The 21402-nt window shown below is 39.6% G+C and overlaps 2 protein-coding genes across 6 annotated transcripts in view; both read left to right on the top strand.

The window, feature by feature from the left end:
* The first annotated feature begins 237 nt into the window (after positions 1-237).
* On the top strand, positions 238-3150 carry nalf2 (NALCN channel auxiliary factor 2). Of its 2 annotated transcripts, none has more exons than XM_055199683.2 (3): positions 238-1485; positions 1752-1902; positions 2410-3150. In XM_055199683.2, the coding sequence occupies exons 1-3, from the start codon at positions 760-762 to the stop codon at positions 2715-2717; spliced, it is 1185 nt and encodes a 394-aa protein (XP_055055658.2). In that variant the 5' UTR covers positions 238-759; the 3' UTR covers positions 2718-3150. The 2 variants fall into 2 exon arrangements, with proteins under 2 accessions (XP_055055658.2, XP_055055657.2); XM_055199682.2 differs by having other exon boundaries at positions 258-1485; positions 1712-1883.
* A 5506-nt stretch (positions 3151-8656) lies between these two features.
* The window catches only part of eda (ectodysplasin A), a 53846-nt gene continuing 41100 nt past the window's right edge, over positions 8657-21402 (top strand). For 2 of the 4 annotated variants that reach the window (XM_055199687.2, XM_055199685.2), the window contains exon 1: positions 8657-9132. In XM_055199687.2, the coding sequence (XP_055055662.1) occupies positions 8821-9132 (312 nt within the window). In that variant the 5' untranslated portion in view covers positions 8657-8820. The remainder of the gene's footprint in view (positions 9133-21402) is intronic. The other 2 variants (XM_055199686.2, XM_055199684.2) reach the window with 1 other exon arrangement.

Below are 21402 nucleotides of genomic sequence, written 5' to 3'. Positions count from 1 at the left end.
GACTATATGTCTATGTATATTTTTAGGGTAACCAAGTTATAATATAATATAATATGCGTGTTTGCATGTGTTCACCCAGACAGTTAATTTCACTGACATAACAGAAATAGACAATATAAATAAAGTGAGGAATAAAATAAAATCTTCCCAATTGTAGGCGTTGCGCCTTTAAATATGTCGAGGACCAACGGGGGCCTTGATGTCAAGTAGTTTTAGATTTATTGCTATAACCAGGAACTATGTGCCTGACCAAGGCACGGTGTGATTGCTTGCAAAGGATGTCAGGCTGTTGAATGGCAAGCGCATAGGTGAATGAAGCTTCAATGGAGGATGCAAGGATGCGCGCGACGGCGCACGCGCCACACCCCCGCCTTCAATTAAAACATCTCAGGGTACGTCTGAGCGCGAGCGAAGATGGCGACAGAGTGAAGGAGACCACGGGAAGATGACAAGCCCTCTACAGACAACCAGATACCGCTCTTCAACCCGCCGCCTCGGAGATGCCCGCAAATGAGTGAGATTCGCTCGCGTGCGATGTGTTGTCAAGGAGATGCGGGGTAGCTGATAGCGAGTCTCGCGGCATGTGCTTTATCATGCACTGTCTCCGTAATTCAGACGCAGGTGTTTTTGGTACCGATTTATTCTGAACATCAGGTGAAAGAGATGCTTCGAGCCATCATGTAACCGTCGGGGTGGGCAATAAATTTGCGGAGGAGACCCGCCCGTGTGAGCTCGCGCCTTTGTCTCCCCCTCTAAAATATGGTCACGGGCGCCCGGCGGTGTGGAAGGAAACTTGACGCCGAGGTCGAAATCTGCTGCCTGACCGAACCGAACGACAAACCGTGCGCGGAGCCCGAGAAGGTGCAGAGATGGCGCATGAGCCTCGCGTCGCTGCTCTTTTTCACCGCGCTCCTGTCCGATCACCTTTGGCTCTGCGCGGGAGGCAAGCCGCGTTCGCGAGACCGGACTCACCGGCGAACGTGGAGCAACGCGAGTCACGACGCCCAGACGGGCCTGCGCGATGAGGACTGCGGGGTTCTTCTGAGCAACCTGACGGAAAACAGACCGGAGTGCGTGGACGCTGACGCGCGTCGCCGCGAGCCTCTGGAGTCCGCATGCTCTACGCTTTACCGGCAGAAAAACAGCTCGGTGAGCTCCTTTTATTCAGTGCCGGTGCCCACGGTGTCGCCGCACGCGGTTTTAGAGTACTTCCGGAACTTTAGCCTGTCGTTTTGCGACGTGCTAACAATAGCGGACCTGCTTGAGAGCATGGCCAGCCCGCAGGGACTGGACTGCAGCCTAGCCAATGTCATTCGTGACCTGTTCAGCGGTGGGCCGGAGGACGGGGATGTGTGCAGCGCTTGTGTTCACGAGTACGTGCTGCTCGATCAACACGCTCAGGAAAAATATGAAGAGTTTGACATCCTCTCGCGCAAATACATAGCGGATGACTACTCTGTGCGCGCCCAAGCGCACCTGTGCCAGGTGAGAGGCAGAGTGCGCCACCACATCAGCCTGGCATCCAGGCTCCACGAGGGCAACACGATGTGTTACTTGTTGTGTATACAGTTCTTATTTAGTTACCATCTACAATCAGTAAAGCATTGCATTAGCAGCACAAAGGTTGTGGGTTCGATTCTGTAGGTCGCTTAGGATTAAAGTGTATGGCATATGCTTAAACGTAATGTTCCTGCTTTTGTGTATGTTGCAGGCTGTGTATAAAGCCTGGCTTTGTGCGGAATTTTTTCCAGTTCCCCAGCGGCAGTGCGAAAGGTGGCTCCCGTGCAAGCGCTACTGTGGTGAGGTCACAGCCAGCTGCCCCTTCATCCTACCCGACAATGACCGTCTGCTGTATGCCGGCCTGCCCAGCTTTCTCTGTGCAGGTAAACATCAATAACACAGGTAACATGGCAAAGGTTAATAGATGTTCAGCAGAACCATGTGTTGATTTACGTGCCCTTGGATGAACATGAAATTAGGTGGCAAGGGCACAATGGTGATAAGGTCACCTTTTCTGAGGTTTAAACCTAGAATCTTTTAGTAGCCAACCCTGAACTTTTCACCACTACAGCAACCTTTACTCTGTAATGGCAGCTTCTGTTAAAGCTTTGAGAAACCACAGTATGTGTTGCATCTCTGAAATCCACAACAGCTGTGATTGGTACGCTTTGTAACCAGAGACCCTTCGCCGGGAAAATAGCACAGCAAATTCTCCTTCCTGTTGCCTTGATTGGTTAAACGGTTGTAGATAGCAATGGTCTGTCGTCTCCTGCAGTAACAGGCCCTTTGGCTGCGTAATGATACAGGACATGGATACAGATCCCTTGTGGAGCCACGAGTAATGTTAATGATAGTTCACAGGTAGCTAGCTACACAGTTAACCTCTCGTGTCTCTTTTTTCTTCATCAGGGTTGCAAGAGGAGTATTTGGCCAGTCAGGGTCCACAGTGCTGTGATGTACGATGGAACGGGTGCGACTCGGCCGTAGGAGCTGCATGCGCCCTGACACGCTTCCCAGGCTCGTTTTCTTTGCATCGGAGGTTGTCTTCGGGAGCAGTGTCGTATACAAATCGTCTTCACGGCAGTAAATTAAAACTGTGTGTGCTTGTTCTCTTCTTATTACACACTGTTATCTCCATAACAACATTGCAACATTGCAACACCGGTTCCTTGGAGAACATAGTACCTCTAGAAGAAGTTCCTGTCAGAGAGGAGTGAGGGACCGTAACGGCTCCCTCTTTATTGGAAGACGCACATGACGCAAAAGTGTTTTTGTCTACCGTTCATGAGATGACGCTTGCCAAATGCCTGAAAAACGCAGGAAGTCTGCTGAAGTCTGTCAGTGCTTGTCTTCGAGAGTTAGAACATCTGGCCTGATCAGAGCATGTGTGTGTATCTGTGCGTGCGCACGTCGGTGTGTTTGTTTGTTTGTTTGATCAAAGAGTGTGTTTCTTACGTTCCTCGGTGGATTGTTTGTTTTATTAGGACTAATCCCATATGTTAAAACCAAGCTTAAGAATGACAATCTTGTTTTCTTTTAGACGATGTTCTCGGGAACAAAAGTGAATGTAGGAAGAATGTATGGACACTGTATGAGTGACATTGTTACATTTCTCCTCTAATAAAAACCAACACTGAGGCATTTTTCATATTAAGTTTCGTTTTTTTTCCCCACTGTGCCTGCTTTTTGTATACTTTTCGGTGTTTGCGTGCATACCTGGGCACTTTGCGTCCTCCTGACTAGATATTTCATTTGGATGCGGGGTTGCTAAAGTATACAATCTGAAATTCTTTTCCAAACACACTGTGTTCCTTTTATATTGCTTTTGACGTTATTATTTACTGTTTCATGCCCGTTTGATGTGTCGTTAACCATCCCCGTTTCTCCGTCTCCTAAGGCTTCCACACACTGCTGTAGCCAACACCTATTAACGCCTTTCATACTTGCTCATGAATTTAATGTTGGTCTTGATGTTTTGAGGCTGTTAAAGGGGCTTTGGTAGTTGCCATTTAGCAGATGCTTTTCTTCCAAAACAACTTGCAGTGCTTTAATTGGAAAAATATTGTGGGAAAACTTCGGAAACGTTACAAATTCACTCCATGTGCTATGTCACGGTTCTACAAACTCTCCAATAAACATGAAAACAAGTAAAATAATTACATCACTTCACGGGGTGACTTTAAGCACTTTAATAATGGTTACACAAGTGCTTTCATATGAAGTACTTCATAGCCGTTGTCTGTTTATGTATTTGACAAATGATTTCATTCAAAGCTACTTGCAGTGCATACTTTTTATTAAATGTGTTCCTTAGGAATTGATCCCATGATCTTGGCATTGGGATCTGTCGGAGCTACAAGAATGGCTGTTTTATGATGCATTGTATTACTATTACTGAATGTTTTATATTTTTCTTATTAATACAGTTTCAAGGTCATGAACACTCTCCTGGTTCAGTTTGGGCCTATACAGCAATAACAGAAACACCAAACAATGGGGTCAACAGACTGACTGTGCCTTCGTCATTATCATCTATATATTATCAGAGAACGTAAACCTTCATCCTGGGTATTTCATTTTGTATTCAAAACATTTTGCTTTAATAGAAAAATAAATAACCAGCATACCATTGTGTCAACCAACATCTCAAATAGTTTTCTCTGTCATCCAGGTCATTGCTGTATGTCAGCTGGACTAAATCCATTTGTTTAAAAAAAACAGTCTGGCACTCATCTCGGTGTTCTCCTCGGTTTTGTTTCTAGGCAGTGTGTCGAAGCCTGAGAGATAAAGTGTGTGAATCACTGAGGCTGATATCATGCTGCTTGCTACTGTAGGAGAGCTGATGATTTATTTTTTTCAAGACTCTCCAAGATCTGAACTCCCATCCTGATGTTCTGCATGAGAGCATTAACCTCTCCGATTCTGATACCATTTTTTCAATGTATAAACTTTGAGTTTGTACTGTGGCAACTCAATAAACCATCTATAATGTTTTATCTCTGTTAAATTTCATTTTGTTAGTGAATATTTGTATTTGTGTGCGTTCTCCATTCTTGGTGACAGGCCTGCAGGGCTTTATGGTAGTAAAGAGTTTTGGCCAGTAGGAGGCAGTGTTTTTTCGTAGTGAGTGGGGATTTGTATTTTGCTTTTTGTAGGGTGATCAAAATTATTTCTAATAGGGACCTTCACTTCCCTCAGATCTGTAGTTTATTCTGTACATAGTGAATTGTAAAAAATAATAATGAAATAAAATAATTAAATAAAAAAACTTCAAACGCTGCTAATAAACAGTGACACAGAGATTATTAATGGGACCATTTCATAAGGTTATCTTTGACTTTTATCCAGAGGCGGACACTACTTGAGTACTTTGAGTAACTTTTCCAACCATCTGTGCATTATCAGAGTGTTTGTCTTGGAAAAAAATTTACTTTACTAAAAAATGTTCACTACATTCTAAAGCATATAATACTGTGTATTCCTTTTATATTGCATATTAAAATTGATTTAATACCTAATTACATAAAAATTGTGTACTTTTACTTTCTTGAGTTAAAGTAGAAAAGTACTTTTTACTTAAGTAAAAGTTAAAAAATACTAGATGTTTAATGTACTTAAATATAAAATATAAACCAAAAACTTGAAATTATGAAATGTAGTGGAGTAAAAAATATGATAATATGCTTTGGAATGTATGTTTTCCAAAGAAAAACACTGATAAAATATGAATACATGAAAATGAACTTTTATGGAGAAAGTAAAAATACTTAAAGGTGCAGTGTGTAAATTTTAGCGGCATCTAGTGGTGAGCTGCAACCAACAGCTCAGTCCACTGCTTACCCATCGCTTTTGAAACACATAGAGAAGCTACAATAGCTGCCACCAGAAAAATGTCATTGTCAGAGACAACTTAGTAAAAAAAAGTTTGTCCGTTAAGGGCTTCTGTAGAAACATGGTTGAACAAAATGGCGACTTCCACGTAAGGGGACCCTCGATGTTTGTAGATAAAACGTGTCATTCTGAGGTAATAAAAACATAACGGTTCATTATAAAAAGGTTTTTACACCCCTGAAAATATAGTTTTATATATTATTTTGCATTTCTGTCAAGAGATCCTTTTAAAAATTACACGCTGCACCTTTAAGTAGTGTCTGCCTCTGTTTTTATCTTCATTTTAATATAATTTAGTTTAACACATATTCCGCTCATTGAAATAAAGCAATGATATTTTAACACTGTCTCAATGTTTGGGATGTTTATGGTCACTGTGTTTGTGTTTGTTATTGTCACTCAATTTACTATTAAACATACAAATTTCCTGCTGTTACATAAAGACCTAGAACATTCAGATTGCAGAGAGGCATTTGCGTGCGTGCGTGTGTGTGTACCTAGAAATCATCACGTTGTGTGGATCAAATGTCCCCACAATGATAGAAATACCAGTACATTTTTGACCTTGTGGAGACATTTTGAGGTCCCCATGAGGAAATAAGCTTGTTGATGTTTCTTGAAAATCTGAAGTAGGAAAAAGTTTTCTGTGAGGGGAAGGGAATAGAATATACAGTTTGTATGGTATAATAACCATTACGTCTATAAAATGTCCCCACAAAACATGGAAACCAGAATGTATGTGTGTGCATGCGTGTGTGTGTAATTGTTGTTTTCTTAAACTCTTAGCACTGTGATTCCAGCCTCTCTTGGCTCAATATGAGCTGGATTCTATGTTAAGTTAATTTGTATAATTTAATTTAAAGTGCCGGAGGGCCTCAGACCCATACCTGCATATTCATTGCAGCGTTTTTAGCCAAGTACATTTGTGAGTGCTTGTGTGTGTTTTTTTGGGGTGGGTTGAACTCTTGTAATGATTTTTATTACATTATTTTGAAATGTCTGAACTGTCAGAGGACATTGTCTGAGTGGAAGAGACCTAGACTGTGCGAGTATGTGGCACTGAATCGATTCAGCAGCACCGTAGCTGTGAATATTTAAGTGATTTAAGATTAAAGAGTCTGGAGCAGAATAAAAGCAGCTCAGATTTAATATAAACCCATATTAAAGAGGCTCGGCTTTATGAGGTCACAGATGATCTGCAGTACACAGTCCACAGCTGTGAGCAGAGTGAGAAGCAAGGGAGAGATAGAGAAAGAGAGAGAGAGACGTACTGTCAGATACGGAGGGCTACAGAGAAGTTCTGATAGTAAGGCACATCCATCAGTCTTTCTTTTTATTGTAAGTTTGACAGTCCACGTTTGTTATGCTGCACCAGCTATACACTTATTTTAAAATTTAAAGATAGCACCCCACTGAACTCTTGCTTTTAAAATCGCCCGTATGCCCTGCCACTTTCTTCCCATTATTTTCTATGCAACTCTAAAAACTGTATGTATACCCCATTTTCTCCCATGCACAATGAAAAACAATATGTAGATTTGATGTATTGTAGTATTGTAGTTACTAAAATTGTCCTTAGTTGTGTGATTGCAAGTGTGTGTCGCGCCTGCAATGTGGTTTCATGCTTACGGCCTGAGATGCCGAGCTGGGCTTCAGTTTTCTTATGACCCAAAGGACAAGTGCATTTGGAGAATTGATGGATTGATGTTTGATATATGTGTCAGCTTCACTTGCATTATGATCACAATTTGCTACATTTAAAGGGGACATTTCATGAAAATCAGACTTTTTCCATGTTTAAGTAATTGGGTCCCCAGTGCTTCTATCAACCGGAAAATGTAAAAAAAAATGTTTTGGTAAACCAGTCTTTGCAAGCATGTGAAGAAATAGGTAATTTGGCTCCCCTTGTGATGTCAGAAGGGGATCTTATTATAATAATATCACCCCTTAATCTCCATTATCCAACCATGGCAATTAATGATTAATTTTATCAGCTCATTTGTATTTAAAAGGACACACCCAAAAACGGCACATGTTAGCTCACACATACAAAGTGGCCATTTTAACATGCTATAATTTCTTCTCTTTATGCTATTTTGAGCTAAAACGTCACATACATACTCTGGGGACACCAAAGATTTATTTTACATCTTAAAAAAGTCTCCCCTTTAAGGACATGCCAATTGTCCCTGCAAGTCAAAATATATATTAATCATATTATGACTAAAACAAAAAGTAAAAATGCTGAAATATTTCAGTGAGCATTCGGGGTAAAGTCAGCTGTGTTATTAGCTAAAAACAATAGTGTCGATAGAAAGTCCTCGTAATTACAGAAACACCAACATCTGTCTGGTGCATGTGTGTTAGTATAAGTGGGAGAAAGATTACCCAGATATTATCCTATACCCATTAGTTGTTTCCATATAAACCTGTTAGTCATCTCAAACAGCACATAGCACAAGTCTTGTGCCATGGTAATAAATGACTATATCATGGAGTTAAATTAATATGGCATGTGCTTTGGTACTTGACAGTATGATAAATGTGTATAGTCGGTGTGCATATACGTGTAAAATGTTAAGTAAAGCAGCGCATGCCCACGTGTGTTTGTGTGCATGTGTGCGAGTGTCTTATTTGATGTTCTTGCTTGATTGGCAGACTTGTCCTGCTTTTAACACTCTGCTGTTATTCCCAACACATGCCACAATTACACTACCATTCCTCTATTCTAACACTTTAAAGATGTGGAACACACTTTCTCTCCTCTCTGTAACTCTCACTGACTAATGCACAAACATGTGGCTAAGGAAAGAAAGAAAGAAAGAAAGAAAGAAAGAAAGAAAGAAAGAAAGAAAGAAAGAAAGAAAGAAAGAAAGAAAGAAAGAAAGAAGTTGAATTCAAGTTCAATACTGCACACAAACACATCTAATAAGATCTAACAAAGCTATTTTAGATAGCCTACTTAACAGAGACGTCAAGAATAAAGCCAGCACCAACCTGTTGTACATTTTTACGGGGTTACGAAATGGTAAATATTTTGTAACTGGCAGTAAAAGTGACGCCTAGAGTTACTGTTTAAATGATTTATGCTTTTTGGCTGCCACATTATAGTCAATAAACAAGACAATAATCGCTAAAATATTCAAATATGCTATAACTTTTTGTTAAACAAATCAAAAGAATAAAATAAGGATTTGTGTCTATGCTGCCTCGCGCTCAGGTCACTTTTGCGCCGTACGATTTTCAATGAGATGACGTCGCACCGTCAACCAATCAGCTGCTAGGGGTCGGTCTATGTAACTGGCCGCAGTAGGTTATCAGTCTGGATCTTCGCAGTCCGAGGTCAGGAAGCCAGATGAACCCACAGACAAGCGGGCATCCGAACCCAACAGTCGCTGAGAGGACACGGAAGTTGGGTATGCAGAAGCAATGCTGACTGACCTGCACGCAGCCATGGTACCGAAGCGCGAGCCGGTGAAGATAGAGGACCGCGAGCGCACGCAGGCAGCGTGCGAGTGCCAGAGTCAATGCAACAACTGCAAGATCTTCCTGAGTTTATTCATCATCTCGCTCTCCCTGCATCTCATCACGCTCTTCTGCTACCTGGACCTGCGCTCGGAGCTCAAACGCGAAATATCCCAGAAAAACAAAGATGATGTGCCATCCACCGTCCCGCACCATGAAGCTACAGAGCCTGTGCTCTGGTTACCGGACACCGACCACCCAACAATAAGCGATCAGGTAAACAGACTTATCTGTTGTTCTACAAAGAGAGCACGTACATAAATAAAAAGATAGACGTCTACCATGCTCTTTTCTGTGATAGTTTACATTAACATATGTTACAGTAGCTAGATCATTTCTGAGACGACTCTTTACAGACTGTTTGTGTTTGTTTGTTTGTTTGGTTGTTTGTTTGTTTGTTTGTTGGCCACCCTGTGTGTCCTCCATAGTGGTAGTGTGCGACATCAACTCTCAATGTTCTTTAAGACTGAGATATGTATATGATATATTTGTCAGTTTTAAGTTCGTGACAAGTGTAAATAACACTGTTTCTGCATGTAGAGTATTGCGCTACGTCCGCAAAGGTCGTTGGTTCGATTCCTGGCGTAATGAACTGTAAGTCGTTTTGAATAAAATCATCTATCAAATGCATGTAGTTAAAATGTAGTAACCCTATACGACGTTCAGCATAGGCCTATACAAATAGGAAGACTCGTTTCCAATTTAGCTACTGCATGGACTGGTTTTAGGGGTTGTTGTATTGCCTGTCGCATGGGTTTGAACCTGCAACCGGTTTGTTCCCAGCGCAGGTCTTTAACCAAAGACAACCACCTTCAGCTCATTTGGTATAGGCTATCATCGCGTTATCAGCACAAAGGTCATGGGTTCGACCCCCAGTGCACACTTACAAGCGTCTGCCAAATGCCTAAACGTAAATGTAGCGCCTGAGCGCACTTAAAACTCCCGGTCAGATTCGCGTTTAAATCACTTCTCGGTGAAGTATCAAAAGCCCGCGCGTAACCGCGTTTCTCGTAACTGTGAATCGTTCACCTGCAGGCGACATTTGTTCTGTTTAAACAACATCTGTCCTTTTTACAAGCTCTCTTCATCAGACGCACGTTTACTGTCAGGCAGCACAGGTCGCTGTTTATTTAGCCTGCGCTGCGGTTTGGCCCGGACTAGTGTTTGATTCTTTTGGAAAAGATCCAAGCAACGTTTCTTGATGTTCACCCCGCGGCCAGGATCCACAAACCACAGCTCAGGGATGCGTTTAATTACACATCAATGGAAGTAAATGGCTTTGTGAAAGTAGAGTTGCGCAGATCGATTTCAAACGTTAAATAAATGAATTAATCTAAGGTACGTCTACTTACTGCCTGTTAAGAAATCAATAAGGTGATGCTGAAAAACACTTTGTGTGGAATGCATGACACATAACAGCCTATATCTGTCCGCATCTCTAGAGATCAGTTTGTCACGGTTTTGTTGTACAAATAAAATCTTAGGTACTGTCATTTTAAAGTAACAGATCACTCTTAAAGTAAAGGTGCTTCACGATGCCATGAAAAAATCCAGAATGAACCTTTAACATCAGAAATGGTACTTTGTAGTGAAAAAGGTTCTTCAGATTATATAAATGTAAAAAAGGAATGGTTCTTCTAAGAACCTTTGACTTCTGAGGATCACTGTGAAAAACCTTTTAAGCGTCTTAATTTTTAAAGGCCTTGGAAAATGCAGCATTATTTAATGTGTTGACATCATTATAACTGAATCAGGAAGTCAGTGCAGATAAATAACCAATAGTAATTTGCTTAAGGCCCTGTCTAGCATAACCGCATTTGGCATTTTGTGATTGCCACAGTTGTATTAAAACAGTCTAATAGAGTCCTTATCCTAGATATATAATATTAAACTATTATCACAGAAAAAAAACATTGATAACATTTATGTGTCATTTATGTTTGTGTGTATGCAGTGTTGAGGCTGTCTAACCGTATGTAAAGTTTGATCTTCTCCACACGGATTTTGGCACATACAATCCGCTCTGTGCTATCGCCCTGAACTGGAGCACCCTGTTTGTGTGTGCGTTGTAGTGGCTCTCGTGACACTGATGCGATATCATATCAGACTTCATTCACCCCAATGGAAAGCATATCACTGTCTGAATCATTTCTTATCTGCTACATAGTGCAATGTGTGTCATTCCCACACATAAGAACTAGTAAATGTATTAAGTGTCTCTTCTCAGGCGCTTGTGATTTCAGGTGGAGGTTCTGTGCAATGTGGGGTGCAGGACATTTCAGCAGCTAGAGAGCATTTGATTGGACAGGAAATTTGATGAGAAGCTGAAGTGTAGGAAATAAAGTAATTCTTTTTAGCACATGTGCCAAACTGTACCTGTTTTCCCTGATTGTTTATGATGAAATAGAACGGTTTTGACTGAAATTTGGACATATGATGCTGTCCCGAGAATTTTCGGTTGTTTGTTGTATCAGCCCCCACCACTACAATGGGTCTATAGGTGCACAGGAACAATCCTTCCTAAAATGCATTAAACTTTCGTTTACAAAGACGTGAAACTCACCGAGTGGCCAGGAGTGTTCACCGACATGCTCACACAAAAATCGCCGCAAAAGATGCTTTCCAACAGGTTTTATCGTAGTTTTTGTCCAACTCCATTGACTTGTATTAGATGTGCTGTGAGGTACGGTATTACTCTGCGCCGGGAACGTTGTTTGTATTCTTGCAATTGGCAAAGGTGGATTATCGCCACCATTTGGACTGGAGTGTCTATTATTCAAGCTCTCAACGGAAGAATATACGGGTGTGAGGCGTTTGGAAAAATAGGTCCACAAGTTTACAACGAATGGTAAAACACCTGTTGGAAAGCATATTTTGAGGCGGTTTTTGTGTGAGCATGTCGGTGAACACCCCTGACCACTCTGTGAGTTTCACGTCTTTGTGGGCGAATGTTTGGTGCATTTTGGGAAGGATTGTTCCGGTGCACCAAGGCACCCATTGTGGAGGTGGGAGGTGATAGAACAAACACCCGAAAATTCTCGGGACAGCATCATATGTCGAAATTTCAGTCAAAACCGTTCTATTTCATCATAAACAATCTGAAAACAGGTCTTTAAGTGTAAAATACCGAACTTGTCCTACAAGGAAAAAGTTACATTTTGATTTCAAGGGGACTTTAAGAGTGTAGTTCTAATAGAAGTCCTTCTGTATGAGGAGGATGCCCATAAGGTAAAGCCAGCCGTAATTGACCTTTTTTATTACTGTGATTTTGCCAAGCATGTTCCTTTATCGACATCCCTGGGCAAACAACATTCCTTTAAACTAGCCAGAGTTTATGGGCATGGTTAGGTTTACGGTTTGCTTAAACAATTTAATTACCAATATTTGATTTACTTCTGATTGTAGTTAGTGGTTAGAACTTGGGTTAATGTTTAGACTGTGTTTGTTTAACAGGAATAACGTTCCAGGAAAAAGAAAGAAAGAAAAATCTGAACCATGTCCTACACTTTATTTTTAAAGCGTGTTGGATGTTTGCATTTATAATTATAATTTCATAGCCTGATCTGTAAGGATTCTTTAAGCACAGATACTTATAATATAGCATTTACAACTACTGTGATTTTAGAGACATACCTTAAAGACTGAAGTATATTTCCATTTTTACACGTAGAGGGTCCTTTAAAAGTCTTTTAAAGAGGTATTTAAAGAGACCCTATTTTCGTTTTCATGATTTTACATTTCTTTTGGAGTGCAAATGTGTGTTAGTAGATGTTAGCGATCCACGAAGTTACAAATCCCATAGTCTACGATGACGCAAGTTATCGTCTCTAACGTAAATCTCTTTTCTTGGACTACAAACAAAAACACAAAGATTGTAAGCAACAGTTTACTTCCTGGGATTGGTGATGTAGATAAGACCAACATTATGATAATTCCTCCTGTTTCGGACTCAGCCTGTAAGTTAACTCCTGTTAGCATTGCATTGTCAGCACATCTTTTAAACATGGTAAGGAGCGTCATATTTCTGGCTGACGTCAGAGGCATTCAGGCCAATCACAACATAAAGATAAGCTGGCCAATCAGGGAAACAGAGCTTGTCAAATTGATGATTTTTGTACAAAATCAGTGCGTTTGAGGAAGACAGGAATATCTGGAGCTACAAAAATGTACGGTATGTGGAAAATGTTTTTTGAACCATAAACCAGGCGAACACATACTATACTATACCAAATACACAAAATAATGTTGTTTTTAGCAATGAAATAGGTGCACTTTAAGCAGTGTAGAGAAGTGCTTGTTTGTTTGTTTCTACGATCAAAAATGCAGACATGGTTTTATGATTTACTATCCTCCTTACCTTACCAATCTGTTATGTTCTGCTTAAGCCGCACTGGCAAAGTTGATCGATCAGCTTGGTCATCTGTATTTTCTGGATCAAATTCGGGCACGTATTGATAAGGTAGTACCAGGGCCGCTGGAAGTCATTTTGAACAGGGGGTGCTGTGAATTATTATTTATTTTTTTTACAAAAAACTATGAGCCTATAGGCCTATTTAAAATACATTTTACAACTTTATGTAAGCAATAAGGTACGAGAGGCTGTGCTGTATCGTGAATAAGTAATAAGTTACTTATTCACGATACAGCACTTGCCTCGAGTACCTTATTGCTTTTATAAAACGGTTACCACACAATATTAAAGTAAAAAAAATATTAGTGCAACTTTCATGAAGTTAAATCAATAAAAGCATTCCTTCCGCTAGAAAAAATAGTCCCTGACTGCGAACAACAACATGAAAGCTCAAATAAAAACAACAAACTGTTCTCAGACTTTGCCTCATTATATGTTTATGTGTTGCTAAGGGTGTTGCTAAGGGCGCAGTGATATTAAATAGAACAGTTGGGTGAAGCGGTCATAGCAGTGCTTTATCGTGAATAAAGCACACCTATTGACCAATCAGAATCAAGGATTGGAACTAACCGTTTTATAATGTCATATACACTTCAGTGCACACAGCCAGGGTCTGAAACACACAGAATCATCAGTTCTCAGATGAATATATGCGCTATATGAAGCAGAAATACTTTTAATAATCCCAGGGGGAATTACTTTCGTTACAACTTCAGATATACACACAACACATTTACATACAACATATAATATTATAACAACATTTAATATTAATTAAACTTCACAATTTTCAATGTCTGTGCGGACGAACATATTTTACTTTCATTTTTAAATTAGGATCATACTTCGATTAACAATGGTAAAATATTCTCACAGTAACATACCTAGTATATTTTTATATAGCTCTTTTTTTTTTACTAAATAGTACTATTACTGTCTGTTTTTAAGCTGATAAGTAATTCATAAATTGAACAAAAATAATAAAATGGGTTTAGTTCTGATATTGTATACTTTTATAAACAAATACATGGTGTATAATTACATTTTTAGAATATATTAGGCTTTTGGTGTTTCCTTTTTGTACATAACATTAATCCCTCACTAACGGATTATAGTCCAAGAGACTCAATAATATTCTTTTACATTTTAATCCTTTAATTTTTCATATTTAAAATAGTTTTTGTGCTGCTGCGCATTCATGTATGTAATAACCAAACCCGCATTGTCATCTCGTTAATACTACTGTATGCGCATAATACTAACGCGCTCTTTACTCTAGCAAAAGACACTCGCGTCGCGCATTGCGATGCATTGCACCGGTTGTATAATGGAGTCCAAAGTCTCTCATGAGGGGACGAATGTCCAGGGAGTTCAGAATTTCTGTGTGGGCATGCATCAGCGAGTCTTTTCTGGGTCATGGTGCTGCGTACCCATGTCTTCAAAAAACGGAGAAAGTGCACTCGGATGAGGCCACTGAGATAGGTAGGCACAGACTGTAATGAAATTAAAATCCAAAATACACGTAATAACCTACGTGTGTGTGTCAAAAATAATTTCCTAAAATATTAATAAGTAATATATAAATTGTGCAAAATATTTTTACTTAAAAAAATCTCCCTCTCACCAATAGGGGGTGCTGCCGCACCCGCAGCACCCCCACTTCCCGCGGCCATGGGTAGTACAGATGATATTATCTCCTTTTGGGAGCTGAGCTTCCAAATATGGTAAGGAGCTTTACATTTCCGGCACACGCAGGTATTCAGCCAATCACAACACACCGCATAGCTGGCCAATCGGAGCACACAGCACTTTTCAAAATTATGAGGTTTGAAGAAATCAATGCGTTCAGCATAAAGGAGCGACAATAATGTTCGGTATGTGGAAAATAATGTGTTTTTTTGAACCATAAACCACGTGAACGCATTGCATTACACAAAATAAGGTTCTTTTTAGCAACATAATAGGGGCTCTTTAAGACTTTCCAGGAGGGTTTTATCTTGCAAACTGTCTGGCAGCTAAATCACAACACACAGTCACTATTCTAATTAAAACAATACTACTAAAATATAAAAAAATCAAAGAAAAATTGTGTCAGTTGTTAAGCAAATATTTTACCTGCTGCCATTGTATGAATTGACCATACACTGAATCATACCTGGCTGGGATCGCTGACATTCAGAACTTAATGATTTTAGTTAGATTAATGATTAAAACCATTTGATGGTCAGTGGGAGGAGAACACTCCAGTTATGTGGATATTGTGGTGTGCTTTGTTCAACAGATCCATCTAAAACTATGCAGGTCCTTTTCAACCTCAGATCAAATATATTTGGATGACGCATCTGCATGTGTAAGGGGGTGTGTCTGTGCGCATAAGCGTGTTCGTGAGTACTGCGTTGACGCATGTCAAATCTTTAGAAAGCGTGTATCCATGACAACTCTGATTGATGGAGGAAGGCGTGAGTGTGGTTAAAAATGACATGCAGACAAACCACAGAGAGACAGAGAATGTGTGTGCGCGCAACATGACCACTCTGCTGTCATCTGAAAACTGCTGGTTGTACAGTTTTCCTAAGCAAACAGAAATGGTTTGCATTTTGTGGAACAAGAGGTTTTGGTTTTTTCGCATAGCTGACAATTTTGCTCTTCTTTATGAAATGAAAGTTCTCAATACTTGCGCATTGTATCATACATGCACTACTCAGTTACTGTATAATGTACTTTTACTGTATAATGTACCAAGAAAGTTTATACCTGTATACCTGACTTAGATCAGACTTTTCCTTTATTACGGTCTATGTGTGTGTGTGTGTAAGTGAGATAGCATGGGAAAGGGAATATTTTCCTCATCAACATCTTCTCTTCCTCTTTTCTTTTTTGTCTCTCGGGCATTATGGCACATGGCCAAATCGCAGTGTGAGCTCTCTAATGCACATACACACAATTCCTTATTAAGCTTTGTAGGTATGGGATTCCACCTCGACAGGATATTACATTAATGGATGGAGTCAGCCACACTCTAATTACTCTCTATTCAACTATTTACCGCTGTAACTAATACACACGCACGTTTCTCACATACACCCGAGCCCTCGGCCCGTGTTAGCCCGAGTCCTTTGTTCTTTGCGTTAGCAGTGAGGAGTTAGCAGTAAGGAATTTGCTTGTTGATCAGCATCTTAGATCTGATATAGTGTTAGCCATATATCCCAGAGCACCGCTCTGTCTGACTGATTGCAAAAGTGTGTGTGTGTGTGTGTGTGTGTGTGTGTGTGTGTGTGTGTGTGTGTGCTAATGAGGGATCTAAGAGCGGGTTAACCTCAGCCAAACAGGTGTTAGAGAGCTGTGCGCTGTAGAAACTGAATGTTTGCATGACTTTAATGGCTTTGCTTTAAACAGCTGGATCTATTTAAGTAGTCCCAGACAACAGCCATCACACAGATGTGTGTGTACGTTTGGGAACCAAAGCTTTAAAATTACACATTACAGCGGTTGGGTAGATAGACGGACGGATGGATGCAGCTTGGGATGCTGTCTTTTGCTTCTTTGACCACTGTGCACTTGACCTTGACATCTCAAAGAGAACTGAAAATGGTGTCCTGAAAAATCCTCGAAAGGCTTGTTTGCTAGTCAGTGAACATCCCCAGCATTATTTTTTTCTGCCATAACTTGCACCTCTAAATTGAACTTTTTGGCCTTCCTGTCAGTAAATTTAGGAACTAAAAGTTTCCTTGCGATCTTACATTGGTTGTGACTAGAGACTAGTGTACAAAATGCACTGCTGTCCCTAAATAACCCAGTGTGTGCATCTGCTGGTGTACAGTATGCGTATTTCTGTCGGATTGTGTGTGCATGTCAATCTCTGTATCAGAGTGTGTTTGTATGTTTGGTACATATAACAACACCCATTATTCTGGTCCTGCGTTGCATTTGTAAAGAATGCTTTGTCTTTTTGTTGTGGTGTGTGCGTCTGTATCTGTTAATATTGTATTTTTTCTCTTGTAGTGGTTAAAAATTCACTGTGGTTTGCGTTTCCTGGTGTTTTCCATCCTTGTTTTGAAAAAAGTGCAAGAAAGTGTGTGTGTGTTTACACGGGAATGGAATTCCCTCTGTCCAAAAGTTTCTACGCCCTGGGGTTCACAGACTTTTTAGTCCGTGACCAAGCTATGATCTGTCATTGTGAGCCAAGAGGTCAAAAGGTCACATGTGAGTGCGTGTGTTTAAATTTTAGGACAAGGCTTCCTGTGTCCACACACACATCGTAGTTCCAAAACCTGACATTCCCGATGAAATAGCTGCTCGGAAAACAAAGGCGGTTCAGATGTTTCGATCTGATTTGTTTTACTATAAAAGTGGTTAATGTGTCATTTGATTTATTAATGATGTTAAGCATGTTAAATTAATTTGAGCATAGCTGGGTAAATATTTGATCATTTGGAAACAGAATGTTCCTGGGTGGCATTGAGGGAAACCTCAATCTGTTTGCCGAAGAAGAAAAAAGAAGGAACGTCATGAGAAAGAAAGATAAGTGAAGGCTCGACTAAACAGGACAATCGATCTCGGTGTCCGTGATATGTGAACCTCCCTGCGGTTTGTGATGAGAGCAGAGGCTTGTGTTGTTTTTGGAGTCATTACCAGCATATTCTTGATGGTCCTTTGAGAATCGTATGAAATGTTGCTCTCAATAATGTAATCCATATGTAATAACATGCTCATAATCTAAACCTGCTCTAATCTGTGTGTGTAGACGTGCACATCTGTATGGAGTGTGTGTGTAAAGACTACACGCACCCTTTGCAGATCATAAGGCTGGAAATAAGAGTGATGACGGTGACATTTGTAGACCTCTCGCACACACATACTCACATGCGCTTTATCAGAGATATGGTTTGAATTTTAGGATCTTGTGCCCTTTATAGTTGAGGCAGTAACAATAAGCTTCATAATTTCACTTAGTCACACAGGTATCTCATTGCAAGTGATAACTATGCCACTGTAGATGTTGGTGACATTTTAACTTCTTTAACAGATTCGGAAATACAAGTTCGGATGCCTCAGCTGTTCTTTGATTGGACCTCATTGGCCGTGTTTGCACTTTGTCTAAAATGCTTTGTCACTTTAACCATTCCAGAGGTGGACAACAGTGAAGTATACTCATGGAAGTCACCGCCGTGTTTCTGCAGTAGCCCTAAACAGACAAACCGTTCTACAGAGCGTGTTTTGTCTCTATGTTGTCTCAGATGACATGTTTGTCCTGTGGCAGCTACCGTAGCTTCTCATTGCGTTTTGAGATTGAGGTTGGTTGCAATTCACAATCTCACCATTAAAAAACCCACATTACACCTTCAGGTACATTTTTCAAGTATCTGTACTTTTATTATTTGAAAAACATACTTCACTACATTCTAAAGCATAATATCGTACTTTTTAGTTCACTACATAAATACAAGTTGTTGTTTAATATTTAATACTTAAATACATTTAAAAGCTAGTACTTTCATACTTTTCCTGAAGTAAAACTTCTACTTACTTGAGTAAAAGTAAAAAGCCCTAGATTTTAATGTTATTAATGCAAAATGCATTAATGAAATGTGGTGGACTAAAAACATGATACTACGCTTTAGAATGTATTACAGTATAAAGTCAGTATACATGTCAGTGTCATGGAAAACACTCACAAAATGACGTGACTATAGGTACATAATTTCGTGATACAGGATTGTATTATTCTTCATGATCCTTTCAGATGCAAAAATAAAGGTGCAAAAATAGACCATTGTTGTAAATGGACATGTAAAAAGATTTCTGGATAATTTTTGCACTTAATAAAGTTACATACCTTCTATGTAAATATCAATTAAACAATTTAACATATTATTTCAATGCATTCTTTGGCACCTTTAAGTACTGTCCACCTCTTCACAGAACTTTTTGTGCAGTGTATTTTACATTGAGACAGAGTGCATTTGGACTAGATTGTATTTTACATTTTCACTTAAGCTTTTGGACTGCATAGATCTGTTACTTATTTACAGGAATGAGTACTGGTATGCTTCGCACCGCCATTTTGGACGCACTCTATGACATAACATTCGTACTGATGGTTGATATGAAATCAGCGCAAATTACATTAGCATTTACATAGTGGTGGGTGATACAGAAAACATCCAGACAACAATCTGCCCCAAACAATAAGCTTGCATCCCTTTAATACACATTTCTAAATATTGCATAATGTCGCTACATCATCATGTGAATGGTGACAACCGAATATACACAATATACACAGGATTAGAAATGCGGAGGACTTGACACAAAATAGTTGTTAAAGACTAAACTTATTAGCTTTTTATGAAATGTGAATAATCTATTCTGTATGTGGGCTAATTTTACACGTAAGACTAATTTTAAGACTAATGGATCAGACTGCCTTTCCCAAGTGTGCTGTGTGCATACTTTTTTGGAAAAAATGACTGATGATTATTTCACATGTAAACAGTCGAGGATATCTCAATATTTATTCTACAGTATGTCCAACATTTGTGGATTAAAACTACACATGGATTATGGTTATTGAACACCTGGCATTGACGAGCAGCACGAGCCCGTCTGGATTTATGATTGATGTGTTTTATAATCCTCTTGTTAATTCTGACATCACACACCATCGCTTCCAGGTCCAAATGCCTAAAGCCAACAACAAACTTATGCATTTACAGTGTGCTTTAAAACTACAGCAAAATTATTTCCCCAACCTTTATCTCCATACTGAAGTCCAAGATGGTCAGACAGTGACTCATCTTGGTTAATGTTTAAATATTGGTGTCTGGGATGCCGTGAGCCTCAAGAATGTACACTGCGAGATTATAAAAGTTTAGCTTAAATGCATGATATAAATAAAAAGCGATCATAAAAGGCTGTTGAGATTCGAAATGAGTAGAGGCTTGGACCAAGAAACGGTATACTTGCTGTAGCCTAATTCTCCTCATTGTGATCACAGTAATTGATCGTACTGTTATTTATTCTTACTGTTTACTAACTGTAATAATACTAACAATACTTGCTGTGACCAGCCTTACTGTGTTCATACTAGCTGAAAACAAACTGTTATAGTATTCACTATACTTGCTGTATTTGAATATATGCAAATTTTCCAGCTCCCTAGAGTTAAACATTTGATTTTTACAATTTTGTAATTCATTCAGCTGATCTCTGGGTCTGGCGCTACCACTTTTAGCATAGCTTAGCACAATCCATTGAATCTGATTAGACCATTAGCATCACGCCTAAAAAATTAACCAAAGAGTTTCGATATTTTTCCTATTTAAAACTTTACTTTTCTGTAGTTCATCGTGTACTAAGGCCGACGGAAAATTAAAAGGTGCGATTTTCTAATCAGATATGGCTAGGAACTATACTCTCATTCTGGCGTAATAACCAAGGACTTTGCTGCGTAACATGGCTACAGGATGCGCAATAATATTACGTAGTGCCCGAAAGTAGTCCCCTGCTATTAAAAGATACTAAGGGGACTATTTGCGGGTGCTGCGTAATATCATTGCACCTCGTTTTTATGTTAACCTCGTAAGACTGTGACGTCACAGTCGAGATGTACGCCCCCCCCCCCAACATTAAATTACACATTAAATTAATTATTACAAAGTTGTGACTGCTGAGTTAGCGCTACATGCAAATTAATGCTATATGCTAGCGTTTAGGCTAAAGTTCTACTATTGACTTTACAGTTACGTTTTAAAGGTCCATGCTGACAAAACACAACTTACCACTCAGAAACGTCCATTAACAATCTTCAAACAAGTAGTAGTTCTTCAAAATCTGTATTTTCGTCTGATACAGGCTCAAACATGTAAGGTCTGTTTACTAATGTGAACTACTGGCATTAGCCTCAAGAGTAGAGCAATCAGAGCGGAGCACAATATTATTATTCACAACCCTTCCAAATAGGGCAAAATGGATATAAACATGTAAATATTATTTCAATGCATTCTTTGGCTCATTTAAGCTACAAGTATAGTCTCGTTTTTACGCATACGCAAGAGTCCACCTACAGTACGCGA

The sequence above is a fragment of the Misgurnus anguillicaudatus genome, chromosome 22 (genome assembly GCF_027580225.2).
Source record: "Misgurnus anguillicaudatus chromosome 22, ASM2758022v2, whole genome shotgun sequence".
NCBI classification, from domain to species: Eukaryota; Metazoa; Chordata; class Actinopteri; order Cypriniformes; family Cobitidae; genus Misgurnus; species Misgurnus anguillicaudatus.
Note: the sequence above shows the minus strand (reverse complement) of the source record. Positions and strands in the feature narration are given on the sequence as shown.

Coding starts and splice junctions, on each gene's coding strand:
- nalf2 (XM_055199682.2), top strand. CDS start 760: ATGGTCACGGGCGCCCGGCGGTGTGGAAGGAAACTTGACGCCGAGGTC. Junction 1,486..1,711: donor CCCAAGCGCACCTGTGCCAG/GTGAGAGGCAGA, acceptor TGTATGTTGCAG/GCTGTGTATAAAGCCTGGCT. Junction 1,884..2,409: donor GCCCAGCTTTCTCTGTGCAG/GTAAACATCAAT, acceptor TTTCTTCATCAG/GGTTGCAAGAGGAGTATTTG.